Here is an 18,484-nt window from a genome sequence, read left to right as displayed (position 1 = left end):
TTCTATCTATTATATCCATTATATCCATTCTACCCTTCTATCATTCTATCTATTCTATCATTCTAAATATCCTATCATTCTACCCTTCTATCACTCTACCCTTCTATCACTCTACCCTTCTATCATTCTACCCTTCTATCATTCTACCCTTCTATCATTCTATCTATTCTATCATTCTAAATATTCTATCATTCTAAATATCCTATCATTATATTCATATAGCAATCCAAACATTCCATTCAATCTGAATAAAGAGCTGTCCTGAGATACCAGAGTTGGTCAGCAGGGGGAGGAGTGGTGCAGAGACAGACAGGACAGAGGAGAAACACAGGAAGTCCATGGATCTTAATTGTATGTCCTCTCTCCTTGTCAAACCCTTTTGGATGAGAAGGTACAGAGGGGATGAACCTTCTCATTGAATGGGTTCTGGATGGAGGACGCGGGGAATCAAGGACATGCAATTAAGATTCTCCCCATGGTTGTGTACCAATCATCTCTCCTTCCTTTCAAAATATGCACTTGTTCACTTCCCTTCACTGAGTTGAAAGGAAATGACTGGTATAAGAAATATGGTGGAAACTCCCACTTGCCCATGTCTCCATCAATCCAATGCTTTCAGATTTGTGGGAAGTAGTAAACGGGTGTACAATCCAGGAGAAAGGACATATTATTAGGAAACACCCCCTCTGTGTATGACTGCTTCTCAATAGTCTACAAAATGCTTCCTCTCCTCACACACACATTTTAATGTACTGTAGCCTGTAGTCAGAGATGATTCATTTATTGTAGTCAGAGATGATTCATGTACTGTAGTCAGAAATGATTCATGTACTGTAGTCAGAGATGATTAATTTATTGTAGTCAGAGATGATTCATGTACTGTAGTCAGAGATTATTCATGTACTGTAGTCAGAGATGATTCATGTACTGTAGTCAGAGATGATTCATGTACTGTAGTCAGAGATGATTCATGTACTGTAGTCAGAGATGATTCATGTACTGTAGTCAGAGATGATTGATGTACTGTAGTCAGAGATTATTCATGTACTGTAGTCAGAGATGATTCATGTACTGTAGTCAGAGATGATTCATGTACTGTAGTCAGAGATGACTCATGTACTGTAGTCAGAGATGATTCATGTACTGTAGTCAGAGATGATTCATGTACTGTAGTCAGAGATGATTCATGTACTGTAGTCAGAGATGATATACTGAACTCTCTCCTTCTATAGAATACCATATAGATTTACCCAGCCAGGTAGAGGAAGAGAGTGTGTGTGTGTGTGTGTGTGTGTGTGTGTGTGTGTGTGTGTGTGTGTGTGTGTGTGTGTGTGTGTGTGTGTGTGTGTGTGTGTGTGTGTGTGTGTCTTGGTTCTTGGTTCTTTTGAAGTTTCCTCATTATGGATCAGAAGGAGGACATGTCAGCTCCTGTGTCATGGATTATCTCTGTCCCTGTTCAGACTATCTGCCTTTGGAATGGAGGGATAATAGCAGAGAGGAAGAGAGAGGGAACGACTGTGTGACGATGATAAAACCAAAGGCCAGTAGTACCTATGAGTGTCTTCAGAAAGTATTCAGACCCCTGGACCTTATTCACATGTTGTTACGTTACAGCCTTATTCTAAAATGGATTTGGAAAAAAACAACTAAAAACAGATATACCTTATTTACATAAGCATTCAGACCCTTTGCAACCAGACTCGAAATTGAACACAGGTGCATCTTGTTTTTGTTGATCATCCTTGAGATGTTTCTATAACTTGATTGGAGTCCACCTGTGGTAAATTTAATTGATTGGACATGATTTGGAAAGGCACACACCTGTCTATATTAGATCCCACAGCTGACAGTGCATGTCAGAGCAAAAACCAAGCCATGAGGTCGAAGGAATTGTCCGTAGAACTTGAAGACAGGATTGTGTTGAGGCACAGATCTGGGGAAGGGTAAAATAATAAATTCTGCAGCATTGAAGGTCCCCAAGAACACAGTGGCCTCCATCATTCTGAAATGGAAGAAGTTTGGAACCACCAAGACTCTTCCTAGAGCTGGCCGCCAGGCCAAACTGAGCAGTCGGGGGAGAAGGGCCTTGTTCAGGGAGGTGACCAAGAACCCAATGGTCACCCTGACAGTGCTCCTGAGTTCCTCTGTGGAGATGGAAGAACCTTCCAGAAGAACAACCATCTCTGCAGCACTCTACCAATCAGGCCTTTATGGTAGAGTGGCCAGACGGAAGTCACTCCTCAATAAAAGGCACATGACAGCCCGCTTGGAGTTTGTCAAACGGCACTTAAAGACTCTCAGACCATGAGAAACAAGATTCTCTGGTCTGATGAAACCAAGATTGAACTCTTTGGCCTGAATGTCACGTCTGGAGGAAACCTGGCACCATCCCTACGGTGAAGCATGGTGGTGGCAGCATCATGCTGTGGGAATGTTTTTCAGTGGCAGGGACTGGGAGACTAGTCAGGATTGAGGGAAAGATGAACGGAGCAAAGTACAGAGAGATCCTTGAAAAGAACCTGCTCTAGAGCTTCCAACAGGACAACGACCCAAGACAACTCGGGAATGGCTTTGGGACAAGTCTCTGAATGTCCTTGAGTGGCCCAGCCAGAGCCCGGACTTGAACCTGATCGAACATCTCTGGAGAGACCTGAAAATAGCGACACTCCCCATCCAACCTGAGCTTGAGAGGATCTGCAGAGAAGAATGGGAGAAACTCCCCAAATACAGGTGTGTCAAGCTTGTAGCGTCATACCCAAGAAGACTCTAGACTGTAATCGCTGACAAAGTTACTTCAACAAAGTACGGAGTAAAGGGTCTGAATACTAATGTAAATGTGATATTTGGAAACATTTCTAAAAACCTGTTTTTTGTTTGTCATTATGGAGTATTGTGTGTAGATTGATGAAGTGGAGGGAAAAAACTGTTTAATCCATTTTAGAATAAGGCTGTAAAGTAACAAAACGTGGAAAAAGTCAAGGGGTCTGAATACTTTCAGAATGCACTGTATATCTACCAGGTAAATACCTGCTACTGTAACAGTATTACAGTAAATGGTGAGTTAGTGGTAAGTAAGTGCAGGGCCGGGTTACCAACCGGGCACGCAGGACACATTCCCAGGGGCCCCACTAATCTCTCAAATAGCATAAGAACACCATGGCATCATGGTGAACACCATGGCAACATGTGTTGAATTTGAACTGCTCATCAGATTCCACAGACCCACAAAGAATTCCACAGACACACAAAGAATTCCACAGACCCACAAAGAATTACACAGACCCACAAAGAATTCCACAGACCCACAAAGAATTCCACAGACCCACAAAGAATTCCACAGACCCACAAAGAATTCCACAGACCCACAAAGAATTCAATTTTGTTGTTGTTGATAAACTCCCATATCTACTGGGTGAAATACCACAGTGTGTCATCACAGCAGCAAGATGTGTGACCTGTTGCCACAAGAAAAGGGCAACCAGTGAAGAACAAACACCATTGTAAATACAACCCATATTTATTTATTTTCTCGTTTGTACTTTAACACATCGCTACAACAGTGTATATAGACATGATATGACACTTAAAATGTCTTTATTCTTTTGGAACTTCTGTGAGTGTAATATTTACTGTTCATTTTTTATTGTTTATTTCATTTTTGTTTATTATCTTTTTCACTTGCTTTGGCAATGTTAACATATATTTCCCATGACAATAAAGCCCCTTGAATTGAATTGAGAATGAGAGACAGAGAGACATAGAGAGAGAGAAGGGAAGCAGAGAGAGAGAGAGAGAGAGTGAATACCTGCGAGAGAGAGAGACAGAGAGACATAGAGAGAGCGAGAGAGAGAGAGGGAGAGAGACAGAGAGAGAGATTGAGTGAATACCTGCGAGAGAGAGAAGACGCAGACTCCTCATGCCAAACAGGTGCTGTAGCCCAAAGTCCTGCACCTATACACACACACACGCACACACACACACACGCACACACACGCACGCACACACACGCACGCACACACAAACCGAGTAATCATTAATAATAAGAAAACATAAATTAAAACTAAGCAGGTCTTATTAGATAGACAGCAGCAGGACTGGTCTGATAGTCTGAGCAGATCTAACTCATTAGACACATGCTTGTCCACAGGAGTGTGTAGGGTGTAGGGCGTAGTGTATTAGTATAAAGGGTTTAGTGTGTAGGGTCTAGGATGTAGTGTATTTGTATAAAGTATGTGGTGTGTAGGGTGTAGTGTATTAGGATAAAGGGTGTAGTGTCTAGGGTGCAGTGTATTAGGATAAAGAGTGTAGTGTCTAGGGTGTAGTGTATTAGTATAACGGGTGTAGGGTCTAGGGTATAGTGTATTAGGATAAAGAGTGTAGTGTCTAGGGTGCAGTGTATTAGGATAAAGGGTCTAGGGTCTAGGGCAGGGGTGGGCAAACTTTTTGACTCGCGGGCCACAATGGGTTCTAAAATTTGACAGAGGGGCCGGGCCAGGAGCATTTGGAGGGAGTGTTTGGGCCGGATATACTAAAGCATTAAATGTAGTGTGTGCAAACCTCATAGCACAGTAAGAACACTACAACCCAATTTATTAACTGTCTTTCAAATGTGAAAAATAGCCCTTATCAGTTAATAAATTTGTCTCAAGGAATATGCAAGATATGGCATTTACATACTATTTCGCCGCCCGTTCTTGTGTTGACTGCTTGCTAGCATAGTTTGCATGCTTCGTGGCAAAGTGACGGCTGATATTGTACTCTTTGAAAACCGCAACAGCTTCTTGGCATATCAGACATACAGCCGTTGATCGGACTTCAGTGAAGAAGTATTTTGTTGTCCACTCCTTATTAAACACTCGGCATTCGCTGTCCACTTTCCTTCTCTTTGGTCCGCTCATTTTCACAGAAGGGCTTAATGGTGACGTGAAACGAAGTGAAAATTAAAGTGAAATAAAGAGAAATACGCGCCACTCCAACAACGGTCAATGTGTTTTGAGTGCGCCATCTATTGGGGAAACGTGGGCATTGCAGGGAAAGGGGAAAAAAAGGAGGTTTTTACTATAATTTGGACAAGTTCGGCGGGCCGGATTAAAAAGCCTAACGGGCCGTATGTGGCCCGCGGGCCGTAGTTTGCCCATGTCTGGTCTAGGGTGTAGTGTATTAGTATAAAGGGTGTAGGGTGTAGTGTATTAGGATAAAGGGTGCAGGGTCTAGGGTGTAGTGTATTAGGATAAAGGGTGTAGGGTCTAGAGTGTAGTGTATTAGGATAAAGGGTGTAGTGTCTAGGGTGTAGTGTATTAGTATAAAGGGTGTAGGGTCTAGGGTGTAGTGTATTAGGATAAAGGGTGTAGTGTCTAGGGTGTAGTGTATTAGGATAAAGGGTGTAGGGTCTAGGGTGTAGTGTATTAGTATAAAGGGTGTAGGGTCTAGGGTGTAGTGTATTAGTATAAAGGGTGTAGGGTGTAGTGTATTAGGATAAAGGGTGTAGGGTCTAGGGTGTAGTGTATTAGGATAAAGGGTGTAGGGTCTAGGGTGTAGTGTATTAGTATAAAGGGTGTAGGGTCTAGGGTGTAGTGTATTAGGATAAAGGGTGTAGTGTCTAGGGTGTAGTGTATTAGGATAAAGGGTGTAGGGTCTAGGGTGTAGTGTATTAGTATAAAGGGTGTAGGGTCTAGGGTGTAGTGTATTAGTATAAAGGGTGTAGGGTGTAGTGTATTAGGATAAAGGGTGTAGGGTCTAGGGTGTAGTGTATTAGGATAAAGGGTGTAGTGTATTAGTATAAAGGGTGTATGGTCTAAGGTGTAGTGTATTAGTATAAAGGGTGTAGGGTCTAGGGTGTAGTGTATTAGTATAAAGGGTGTAGGGTGTAGTGTATTAGGATAAAGGGTGTAGGGTCTAGGGTGTAGTGTATTAGGATAAAGGCTGTAGGGTGTAGGGTGTAGTGTATTAGGATAAAGGGTGTAGTGTCTAGGGTGTAGTGTATTAGTATAAAGGGTGTAGGGTCTAGGGTGTAGTGTATTAGGATAAAGGGTGTAGTGTCTAGGGTGTAGTGTATTAGTATAAAGGGTGTAGGGTGTAGTGTATTAGGATAAAGGGTGTAGGGTCTAGGGTGTAGTGTATTAGTATAAAGGGTGGAGTGTCTAGGGTGTAGTGTATTAGTATAAAGGGTGTAGGGTCTAGGGTGTAGTGTATTAGGATAAAGGGTGTAGCGTATAGTGTATTAGTATAAAGGGTGTAGGGTGTAGTGTATTAGGATAAAGGGTGTAGTGTCTAGGGTGTAGTGTATTAGTATAAAGGGTGTAGGGTGTAGTGTATTAGGATAAAGGGTGTAGGGTCTAGGGTGTAGTGTATTAGTATAAAGGGTGGAGTGTCTAGGGTGTAGTGTATTAGTATAAAGGGTGTAGGGTCTAGGGTGTAGTGTATTAGGATAAAGGGTGTAGCGTATAGTGTATTAGTATAAAGGGTGTAGGGTGTAGTGTATTAGGATAAAGGGTGTAGGGTCTAGGGTGTAGTGTATTAGTATAAAGGGTGTAGCGTATAGTGTATTAGTATAAAGGGTGTAGTGTCTAGGGTGTAGTGTATTAGTATAAAGGGTGTATGGTCTAGGGTGTAGTGTATTAGTATAAAGGGTGTATGGTCTAGGGTGTAGTGTATTAGTATAAAGGGTGTAGGGTCTAGGGTGTAGTGTATTAGTATAAAGGGTGTAGGGTGTAGTGTATTAGGATAAAAGGTGTAAGGTCTAGGGTGTAGTGTATTAGGATAAAGGGTGTAGTGTCTAGGGTGTAGTGTATTAGTATAAAGGGTGTAGGGTCTAGGGTGTAGTGTATTAGGATGAAGGGTGTAGGGTCTAGGGTGTAGTGTATTAGTATAACGGGTGTAGGGTGTATGGTCTAGGGTGGTGTGTATTAGTATAAAGGGTGTAGGGTCTAGGGTGTAGTGTATTAGGATAAAGGGTGGAGTGTCTAGGGTGTAGTGTATTAGTATAAAGGGTGTATGGTCTAGGGTGTAGTGTATTAGTATAAAGGGTGTAGTGTCTAGGGTGTAGTATATTAGTATAACGGGTATAGGGTGTATGGTCTAGGGTGTAGTGTATTAGTATAAAGGGTGTAGGGTCTAGAGTGTAGTGTATTAGGATAAAGGGTGTAGGGTCTAGGGTGTAGTGTATTAGTATAAAGGGTGTAGGGTGTAGTGTATTAGTATAAAGGGTGTAGTGTCTAGGGTGTAGTGTATTAGGATAAAGGGTGTAGGGTCTAGGGTGTAGTGTATTAGGATAAAGGGTGTAGGGTGTAGTGTATTAGTATAAAGGGTGTAGTGTCTAGGGTGTAGTGTATTAGGATAAAGGGTGTAGGGTCTAGGGTGTAGTGTATTAGTATAAAGGGTGTAGGGTCTAGGGTGTAGTGTATTAGTATAAAGGGTGTAGGGTGTAGTGTATTAGGATAAAGGGTGTAGGGTCTAGGGTGTAGTGTATTAGGATAAAGGGTGTAGTGTATTAGTATAAAGGGTGTATGGTCTAAGGTGTAGTGTATTAGTATAAAGGGTGTAGGGTCTAGGGTGTAGTGTATTAGTATAAAGGGTGTAGGGTGTAGTGTATTAGGATAAAGGGTGTAGGGTCTAGGGTGTAGTGTATTAGGATAAAGGCTGTAGGGTGTAGGGTGTAGTGTATTAGGATAAAGGGTGTAGTGTCTAGGGTGTAGTGTATTAGTATAAAGGGTGTAGGGTCTAGGGTGTAGTGTATTAGGATAAAGGGTGTAGTGTCTAGGGTGTAGTGTATTAGTATAAAGGGTGTAGGGTGTAGTGTATTAGGATAAAGGGTGTAGGGTCTAGGGTGTAGTGTATTAGTATAAAGGGTGGAGTGTCTAGGGTGTAGTGTATTAGTATAAAGGGTGTAGGGTCTAGGGTGTAGTGTATTAGGATAAAGGGTGTAGCGTATAGTGTATTAGTATAAAGGGTGTAGGGTGTAGTGTATTAGGATAAAGGGTGTAGTGTCTAGGGTGTAGTGTATTAGTATAAAGGGTGTAGGGTGTAGTGTATTAGGATAAAGGGTGTAGGGTCTAGGGTGTAGTGTATTAGTATAAAGGGTGGAGTGTCTAGGGTGTAGTGTATTAGTATAAAGGGTGTAGGGTCTAGGGTGTAGTGTATTAGGATAAAGGGTGTAGCGTATAGTGTATTAGTATAAAGGGTGTAGGGTGTAGTGTATTAGGATAAAGGGTGTAGGGTCTAGGGTGTAGTGTATTAGTATAAAGGGTGTAGCGTATAGTGTATTAGTATAAAGGGTGTAGTGTCTAGGGTGTAGTGTATTAGTATAAAGGGTGTATGGTCTAGGGTGTAGTGTATTAGTATAAAGGGTGTATGGTCTAGGGTGTAGTGTATTAGTATAAAGGGTGTAGGGTCTAGGGTGTAGTGTATTAGTATAAAGGGTGTAGGGTGTAGTGTATTAGGATAAAGGGTGTAAGGTCTAGGGTGTAGTGTATTAGGATAAAGGGTGTAGTGTCTAGGGTGTAGTGTATTAGTATAAAGGGTGTAGGGTCTAGGGTGTAGTGTATTAGGATGAAGGGTGTAGGGTCTAGGGTGTAGTGTATTAGTATAACGGGTGTAGGGTGTATGGTCTAGGGTGGTGTGTATTAGTATAAAGGGTGTAGGGTCTAGGGTGTAGTGTATTAGGATAAAGGGTGGAGTGTCTAGGGTGTAGTGTATTAGTATAAAGGGTGTATGGTCTAGGGTGTAGTGTATTAGTATAAAGGGTGTAGTGTCTAGGGTGTAGTATATTAGTATAACGGGTATAGGGTGTATGGTCTAGGGTGTAGTGTATTAGTATAAAGGGTGTAGGGTCTAGAGTGTAGTGTATTAGGATAAAGGGTGTAGGGTCTAGGGTGTAGTGTATTAGTATAAAGGGTGTAGGGTGTAGTGTATTAGTATAAAGGGTGTAGTGTCTAGGGTGTAGTGTATTAGGATAAAGGGTGTAGGGTCTAGGGTGTAGTGTATTAGTATAAAGGGTGTAGGGTGTAGTGTATTAGGATAAAGGGTGTAGTGTCTAGGGTGTAGTGTATTAGGATAAAGGGTGTAGGGTCTAGGGTGTAGTGTATTAGTATAAAGGGTGTAGGGTCTAGGGTGTAGTGTATTAGTATAAAGGGTGTAGGGTGTAGTGTATTAGGATAAAGGGTGTAGGGTCTAGGGTGTAGTGTATTAGGATAAAGGGTGTAGTGTATTAGTATAAAGGGTGTATGGTCTAAGGTGTAGTGTATTAGTATAAAGGGTGTAGGGTCTAGGGTGTAGTGTATTAGTATAAAGGGTGTAGGGTGTAGTGTATTAGGATAAAGGGTGTAGGGTCTAGGGTGTAGTGTATTAGGATAAAGGCTGTAGGGTGTAGGGTGTAGTGTATTAGGATAAAGGGTGTAGTGTCTAGGGTGTAGTGTATTAGTATAAAGGGTGTAGGGTCTAGGGTGTAGTGTATTAGGATAAAGGGTGTAGTGTCTAGGGTGTAGTGTATTAGTATAAAGGGTGTAGGGTGTAGTGTATTAGGATAAAGGGTGTAGGGTCTAGGGTGTAGTGTATTAGTATAAAGGGTGGAGTGTCTAGGGTGTAGTGTATTAGTATAAAGGGTGTAGGGTCTAGGGTGTAGTGTATTAGGATAAAGGGTGTAGCGTATAGTGTATTAGTATAAAGGGTGTAGGGTGTAGTGTATTAGGATAAAGGGTGTAGTGTCTAGGGTGTAGTGTATTAGTATAAAGGGTGTAGGGTGTAGTGTATTAGGATAAAGGGTGTAGGGTCTAGGGTGTAGTGTATTAGTATAAAGGGTGGAGTGTCTAGGGTGTAGTGTATTAGTATAAAGGGTGTAGGGTCTAGGGTGTAGTGTATTAGGATAAAGGGTGTAGCGTATAGTGTATTAGTATAAAGGGTGTAGGGTGTAGTGTATTAGGATAAAGGGTGTAGGGTCTAGGGTGTAGTGTATTAGTATAAAGGGTGTAGCGTATAGTGTATTAGTATAAAGGGTGTAGTGTCTAGGGTGTAGTGTATTAGTATAAAGGGTGTATGGTCTAGGGTGTAGTGTATTAGTATAAAGGGTGTATGGTCTAGGGTGTAGTGTATTAGTATAAAGGGTGTAGGGTCTAGGGTGTAGTGTATTAGTATAAAGGGTGTAGGGTGTAGTGTATTAGGATAAAGGGTGTAAGGTCTAGGGTGTAGTGTATTAGGATAAAGGGTGTAGTGTCTAGGGTGTAGTGTATTAGTATAAAGGGTGTAGGGTCTAGGGTGTAGTGTATTAGGATGAAGGGTGTAGGGTCTAGGGTGTAGTGTATTAGTATAACGGGTGTAGGGTGTATGGTCTAGGGTGGTGTGTATTAGTATAAAGGGTGTAGGGTCTAGGGTGTAGTGTATTAGGATAAAGGGTGGAGTGTCTAGGGTGTAGTGTATTAGTATAAAGGGTGTATGGTCTAGGGTGTAGTGTATTAGTATAAAGGGTGTAGTGTCTAGGGTGTAGTATATTAGTATAACGGGTATAGGGTGTATGGTCTAGGGTGTAGTGTATTAGTATAAAGGGTGTAGGGTCTAGAGTGTAGTGTATTAGGATAAAGGGTGTAGGGTCTAGGGTGTAGTGTATTAGTATAAAGGGTGTAGGGTGTAGTGTATTAGTATAAAGGGTGTAGTGTCTAGGGTGTAGTGTATTAGGATAAAGGGTGTAGGGTCTAGGGTGTAGTGTATTAGGATAAAGGGTGTAGGGTGTAGTGTATTAGTATAAAGGGTGTAGTGTCTAGGGTGTAGTGTATTAGTATAAAGGGTGTAGTGTCTAGGGTGTAGTATATTAGTATAACGGGTATAGGGTGTATGGTCTAGGGTGTAGTGTATTAGTATAAAGGGTGTAGGGTCTAGGGCAGTTCCCCAACATAACAAAAACCTTTTCATTTTATTTTTTATTGTTTGACATAAAAGACTGTAAAAACACCAGCAAAGCATCTCCAATTGATTTTAATTTAGTAAATCAATTTATTCCCAGTGTATTAGGTCCAGTTTATTAGGTACACCTCCGCGTTCACAAAAATGTATCGCTCCAACAGACAGTGAGTCAAGTGGCCGGGTCTTGCTATATGAAGCAGACAGACAGGCATCAAGGCATTCAGTTACTGTTTGATTGAAAATGATAATGCCCCAGAGAATTCAGGCTGTTCTGGAAGCAAAGCGTCCGACCAGGTACTAATAAACTGGCCACTAAGTATATAATTCTTACAAAGGTTTGAAATTATTGTGTTTTACTCCAATATTATATCTGTTTGGGCTTCTTGAGGTCAATTTTCAGTCTACAAATGATTTGTAATTATGTTCCTGGCTGAATCTAGTTGATGATCCCTTGTGTAAGGGTCTAGTGTGTACTGTACCTGACAGCACCAGCGCAGGTAGAGACTCCTCAAAGAAGACATGGTGGACAGGTACCCTAGACCTGTATCTGTTACCCTCACACATCTGGAGAGAGAGAGGGGGGGGAGAGAGAGAGAGAGAGAGAGAGAGAGAGAGAGAGAGAGAGAGAGAGAGAGAGAGAGAGAGAGAGAGAGAGAGAAAGAGAGAGAGGGAGGGGAGAGAGAGAGAGAGAGAGGGAGAGAGAGAGAGAGAGAGTGAAAGAGAGAGACAGAGAGAAAGAGGGGAGAGAGAGAGAGAGAGAGAGAGAGAGAGAGAGAGAGAGAGAGAGAGAGAGAGAAAGAGAGAGAGAGACAGAGAGAAAGAGAGAGACAGAGAGAAAGAGAGAGACAGAGAGAGAGAGGGGAGAGAGAGAGAATGACCATAATGATACTTTTCATACTATACTGGATTTCTTTCTGGAATAATGTAGTATAGGCCTTTACTCAGCAGATCCCAGACCCCCCCACCACATACTATACTACACACACTATACTGCTACCTGCTATACTCCACACTACTATAGTACACCCTATACCCTACTATAATACACACTACTATACTCCACACTACTATACTACACCCTATACCCTACTATAATACACACTACTATACTCCACACTCCTATACTACACCCTATACCCTACTATAATACACACTACTATACTACACCATATACCCTACTATAATACACACTACTATACTCCACACTACTATACTACACCATATACCCTACTATAATACACACTACTATACTACACTCTACTATACTATACTCTACTCCACTCTCACCTGTCCAGTACCAGCTCCTCTAGTTTGTGGAGGTCACAGGCGATGTACTCCAGGGCCATGTCAGTGATGCGTGGGCACCAGGAGAGGTCCAGGCTCCGCAGCTTCCTCAGGTTCTCTGCTACCAGCTCCACCCCGTCATCAGTGATTTTAGAGCAGCCTGACAGGCTCAGAGCCGTGAGGTTGGGCAAGCTGTGGACCATGTTAACCACACCGTGGTTGGTGATCTCCCAACACGAGTGGAGACGCAGCGTGTGAGTGGTGTAGCCCTGAGGGGGAGGGAGAGAGGGAGAGGGAGAGAGAGAGAGAGAGAGAAAGAGCAAGAGACAGGGAGAAAGAGAGAGAGAGAGAGACAGAGAGAGAGAGAGGTTTAGGATTATATCTCTGAATTCATCATGAGAGACCCACAATAATCTGAACTCATCATGAGAGACCCATAATAATCTGAACTCATCATGAGAGACCCACAGTAATCTGAACTCATCATGAGAGACCCACAATAATCTGAACTCATCATGAGAGACCCACAGTAATCTGAACTCATCATGAGAGACCCACAGTAATCTGAACTCATCATGAGAGACCACAGTAATCTGAACTCATTATGAGAGACCACAGTAATCTGAACTCATCATGAGAGACCACAGTAATCTGAACTCATCATGAGAGACCACAGTAATCTGAACTCATCATGAGAGACCCACAGTAATCTGATCTCATTATGAGAGACCACAGTAATCTGAATTCATCATGAGAGACCACAGTAATCTGAACTCATCATGAGAGACCACAGTAATCTGAACTCATCATGAGAGGACCACAGTAATCTGAACTCATCATGAGAGGACCACAGTAATCTGAACTCATCATGAGAGGACCACAGTAATCTGAACTCATCATGAGACCACAGTAATCTGAACTCATCATGAGAGACCACAGTAATCTGAACTCATCATGAGAGAGAGAGAGAGAGAGAAAGAGCAAGAGACAGGGAGAAAGAGAGAGAGAGAGAGAGAGAGAGAGAGAGAGAGAGAGAGAGAGAGAGAGAGAGAGAGAGAGAGAGAGAGAGAGAGAGAGAGAGAGACAGAGAGGTTTAGGATTATGTCTCTGAATTCATCATGAGAGACCCACAATAATCTGAACTCATCATGAGAGGACCACAGTAATCTGAACTCATCATGAGACCACAGTAATCTGAACTCATCATGAGAGACCACAGTAATCTGAACTCATCATGAGAGGACCACAGTAATCTGAACTCATCATGAGAGACCCACAATAATCTGAACTCATCATGAGAGGACCACAGTAATCTGAACTCATCATGAGAGACCCACAGTAATCTGAACTCATCATGAGAGACCCACAGTAATCTGAACTCACCATGAGAGACCCACAGTAATCTGAACTCTTCATGAGAGACCCACAGTAATCTGAACTCTTCATGAGAGACCCACAGTAATCTGAACTCATCATGAGAGGACCACAGTAATCTGAACTCATCATGAGACCACAGTAATCTGAATTCATCATGAGAGGACCACAGTAATCTGAACTCATCATGAGAAGACCACAGTAATCTGAACTCATCATGAGAGGACCACAGTAATCTGAACTCATCATGAGAGACCACAGTAATCTGAACTCATCATGAGACCACAGTAATCTGAACTCATCATGAGAGGACCACAGTAATCTGAACTCATCATGAGACCACAGTAATCTGAACTCATCATGAGACCACAGTAATCTGAACTCATCATGAGACCACAGTAATCTGAACTCATTATGAAGGACAGTGAAGGAAAAACAGGTTCATTTCCTGTATTTCTACCCATGTTGCCATGGAGCGGAGAGAAGACTTTCCAATTGTATAACTCATTTCATGCAATTCTACTCGTTTTTTTTTTACATGACATTTGATGATGAATGGGGGCCCCTCCGGCCGGTAGGGGAACTGATCTGCGGGCCTACAGAGAGGACGGAGAGAGGGGGAAGGGCAGAAGTGTGTGTGTGTACCACTACCTGTGTGCTCTCTATAACAGTGTAGGATTGAAACCTACCTGTTTGGCTGTGAAGTAAGCCATGGCTGTGTCGGTTACGTGGTAGGCCTGCAGGCTGAGCTCTGACAGGTTGGGCAGTAGCTGTGAGATGGCAGCGATGGCGTCGTCTGCTACGTTGATACAGTCGCTGACGCTGAGCGAGGTGAGCCGTGCGTTCAGGCTGGACCACAGACCGGCCTCCGTGAAGTCATTACAACCGGCCAACTCCAGGTGCATTAGACCCTGCATCTGTTCCAGCATCACCTACACACACACACACACACACACACACACCACAGAGAACACACACTGAGTTTACAATGATATAACTCTGATATAACTCTGATACAACTCTGATATAACTATAACTCTGATATAACTCTGATATAACTCTGATATAACTATAACTCTGATACAACTCTGATACAACTCTGATACAACTCTGATACAACTCTGATATAACTCTGATACAACTCTGATATAACTCTGATACAACTCTGATACAACTCTGATACAACTCTGATATAACTCTGATACAACTCTGATATAACTCTGATACAACTCTGATATAACTCTGATATAACTCTGATACAACTCTGATACAACTCTGATACAACTCTGATATAACTCTGATATAACTCTGATACAACTCTGATACAACTCTGATACAACTCTGATATAACTCTGATATAACTCTGATATAACTCTGATACAACTCTGATACAACTCTGATATAACTCTGATATAACTCTGATATAACTCTGATATAACTCTGATATAACTCTGATATAACTATAACTCTGATATAACTCTGATATAACTCTGATATAACTATAACTCTGATATAACTCTGATACAACTCTGATATAACTATAACTCTGATATAACTCTGATATAACTCTGATATAACTATAACTCTGATATAACTCTGATACAACTCTAATATAACTCTGATATAACTCTGATACAACTCTGATATAACTCTGATATAACTCTGATATAACTCTGATACAACTCTGATATAACTATAACTCTGATATAACTCTGATATAACTCTGATACAACTCTGATATAACTCTGATATAACTCTGATATAACTATAACTCTGATATAACTCTGATACAACTCTGATATAACTATAACTCTGATATAACTCTGATATAACTATAACTCTGATATAACTCTGATTTAACTCTGATATAACTCTGATATAACTCTGATATAACTCTGATATAACTCTGATATAACTCTGATATAACTCTGATACAACTCTGATATAACTCTGATATAACTCTGATACAACTCTGATACAACTCTGATACAACTCTGATATAACTCTGATATAACTCTGATACAACTCTGATATAACTCTGATATAACTCTGATACAACTCTGATATAACTCTGATATAACTCTGATATAACTCTGATACAACTCTGATATAACTCTGATATAACTCTGATATAACTCTGATACAACTCTGATATAACTCTGATATAACTCTGATATAACTCTGATACAACTCTGATATAACTCTGATATAACTCTGATATAACTCTGATACAACTCTGATATAACTCTGATACAACTCTGATATAACTCTGATATAACTCTGATACAACTCTGATATAACTCTGATATAACTCTGATATAACTATAACTCTGATATAACTCTGATATAACTCTGATATAACTCTGATATAACTCTGATACAACTCTGATATAACTCTGATACAACTCTGATATAACTCTGATATAACTCTGATATAACTCTGATATAACTATAACTCTGATACAACTCTGATATAACTCTGATATAACTCTGATACAACTCTGATATAACTCTGATATAACTCTGATATAACTCTGATACAACTCTGATACAACTCTGATATAACTCTGATACAACTCTGATATAACTCTGATATAACTCTGATATAACTATAACTCTGATATGACTCTGATATAACTCTGATATAACTCTGATACAACTCTGATACAACTCTGATACAACTCTGATACAACTCTGATATAACTCTGATATAACTCTGATACAACTCTGATACAACTCTGATATAACTCTGATATAACTCTGATACAACTCTGATACAACTCTGATATAACTCTGATACAACTCTGATATAACTCTGATACAACTCTGATACAACTCTGATATAACTCTGATATAACTATAACTCTGATATATCTGATACAACTCTGATACAACTCTGATATAACTCTGATATAACTCTGATATAACTATAACTCTGATACAACTCTGATATAACTCTGATATAACTCTGATACAACTCTGATACAACTCTGATATAACTCTTATATAACTCTGATACAACTCTGATATAACTCTGATACAACTCTGATATAACTCTGATACAACTCTGATACAACTCTGATATAACTCTGATATAACTCTGATATAACTCTGATATAACTCTGATATAACTATAACTCTGATATAACTATAACTCTGATATGACTCTGATACAACTCTGATATAACTCTGATATGACTCTGATACAACTCTGATACAACTCTGATATAACTCTGATACAACTCTGATATAACTCTGATATAACTATAACTCTGATATAACTCTGATACAACTCTGATACAACTCTGATATAACTCTGATACAACTCTGATACAACTCTGATATAACTCTGATAACTCTGATACAACTCTGATACAACTCTGATATAACTCTGATATAACTCTGATATAACTATAACTCTGATACAACTCTGATACAACTCTGATACAACTCTGATATAACTCTGATATAACTCTGATAAAACTATAACTCTGATATAACTCTGATACAACTCTGATACAACTCTGATACAACTCTGATACAACTCTGATACAACTCTGATACAACTCTGATATAACTCTGATATAACTCTGATATAACTATAACTCTGATACAACTCTGATATAACTCTGATATAACTCTGATATAACTCTGATAAAACTCTGATACAACTCTGATACAACTCTGATACAACTCTGATACAACTCTGATACAACTCTGATATAACTCTGATATAACTCTGATATAACTCTGATACAACTCTGATACAACTCTGATACAACTCTGATATAACTCTGATATAACTCTGATATAACTCTGATATAACTCTGATACAACTCTGATACAACTCTGATACAACTCTGATACAACTCTGATATAACTCTGATATAACTCTGATACAACTCTGATATAACTCTGATACAACTCTGATATAACTCTGATATAACTCTGATATAACTCTGATATAACTCTGATATAACTCTAATACAACTCTGATACAACTCTGATATAACTACAACTCTGATATAACTCTGATATAACTATAACTCTGATACAACTCTGATACAACTCTGATACAACTCTGATACAACTCTGATACAACTCTGATATAACTCTGATACAACTCGGATACAACTCGGATATAACTGTGATACTAAAGTGTATTCTGAAAGTATTCAGACTCCTTGACTTTTTCCACATTTTGTTACCTTTCAGCCTTATTCTAATATTGATTAAATCGTTTTTTTCCCCTCATCAAGCTACACACAATATCCAATAATGACAAAGCAAAAACAGGTTTTTAGACATTTTCACAAAGGTATTAAAAATCAGCGCTCTGGAGCAGGTTTTCATCAAGATCTCTCTGTACTTTGCTCCGTTCATCTTTCCTTCGATCCTGACTAGTCTCCCAGACCCTGCCGCTGAAAAACATCCCCACAGCCTGATGCTGCCACAACCATGCTTCACCGTAGGGATGGTGCCAGGTTTCCTCCAGACATGACGCTTGACATTCAGGGCAAATAGTTCAATCTTGGCTTCATCAGACCAGAGAAAATACAGTCCTTTAGGTGTATTTTAGCAAACTCCAAGCGGGCTGTCATATGCCTATTACCGAGGAGTGGCTTCTGTCTGGCCACTCTACCACAAAGGCCTGATTGATGGAGTGCTGTAGAGATGGTTGTCCTTCTAGAAGGTTCTCACATCTCAACAGAGGAACTGTATCAGAGTGATCATTGGGTTGTTGGTCACCTCACTGACCAAGGCCCTTCTCCCCTGATTGCTCTGTTTGACTGGGCGGCCAGCTCTAGGAAGAGTCTTGGTGGTTCCAAACTTCTTCCATTTAAGAATGATGGAAGCCACTGTGTTCTTGGGGACCTTTAATGCTGCAGAAATGTTTTGGTACCCTTCCTCAGATCTGTGCCTCAACACAATCCAG

At 40.5% G+C, this 18,484-nt stretch overlaps 1 protein-coding gene across 1 annotated transcript in view; it reads right to left on the bottom strand.

The window, feature by feature from the left end:
* Window positions 1–14,477, bottom strand: part of LOC120038696 (F-box/LRR-repeat protein 16) — a 15,387-nt gene extending 910 nt beyond the window's left edge. Inside the window, exons 1-4 of the mRNA XM_038984360.1 lie at window positions 14,238–14,477; window positions 12,178–12,443; window positions 11,370–11,454; window positions 3,888–3,951 (exon numbers count right to left, since the gene is read on the bottom strand). Coding sequence (XP_038840288.1) covers window positions 3,888–3,951; window positions 11,370–11,454; window positions 12,178–12,443; window positions 14,238–14,477 — 655 coding nt within the window. The remainder of the gene's footprint in view (window positions 1–3,887; window positions 3,952–11,369; window positions 11,455–12,177; window positions 12,444–14,237) is intronic.
* Window positions 14,478–18,484: the final 4,007 nt, after the last annotated feature.

The sequence above is a fragment of the Salvelinus namaycush genome, unplaced genomic scaffold (genome assembly GCF_016432855.1).
Source record: "Salvelinus namaycush isolate Seneca unplaced genomic scaffold, SaNama_1.0 Scaffold2336, whole genome shotgun sequence".
In the NCBI taxonomy this organism is placed as follows: domain Eukaryota; kingdom Metazoa; phylum Chordata; class Actinopteri; order Salmoniformes; family Salmonidae; genus Salvelinus; species Salvelinus namaycush.
Note: the sequence above shows the minus strand (reverse complement) of the source record. Positions and strands in the feature narration are given on the sequence as shown.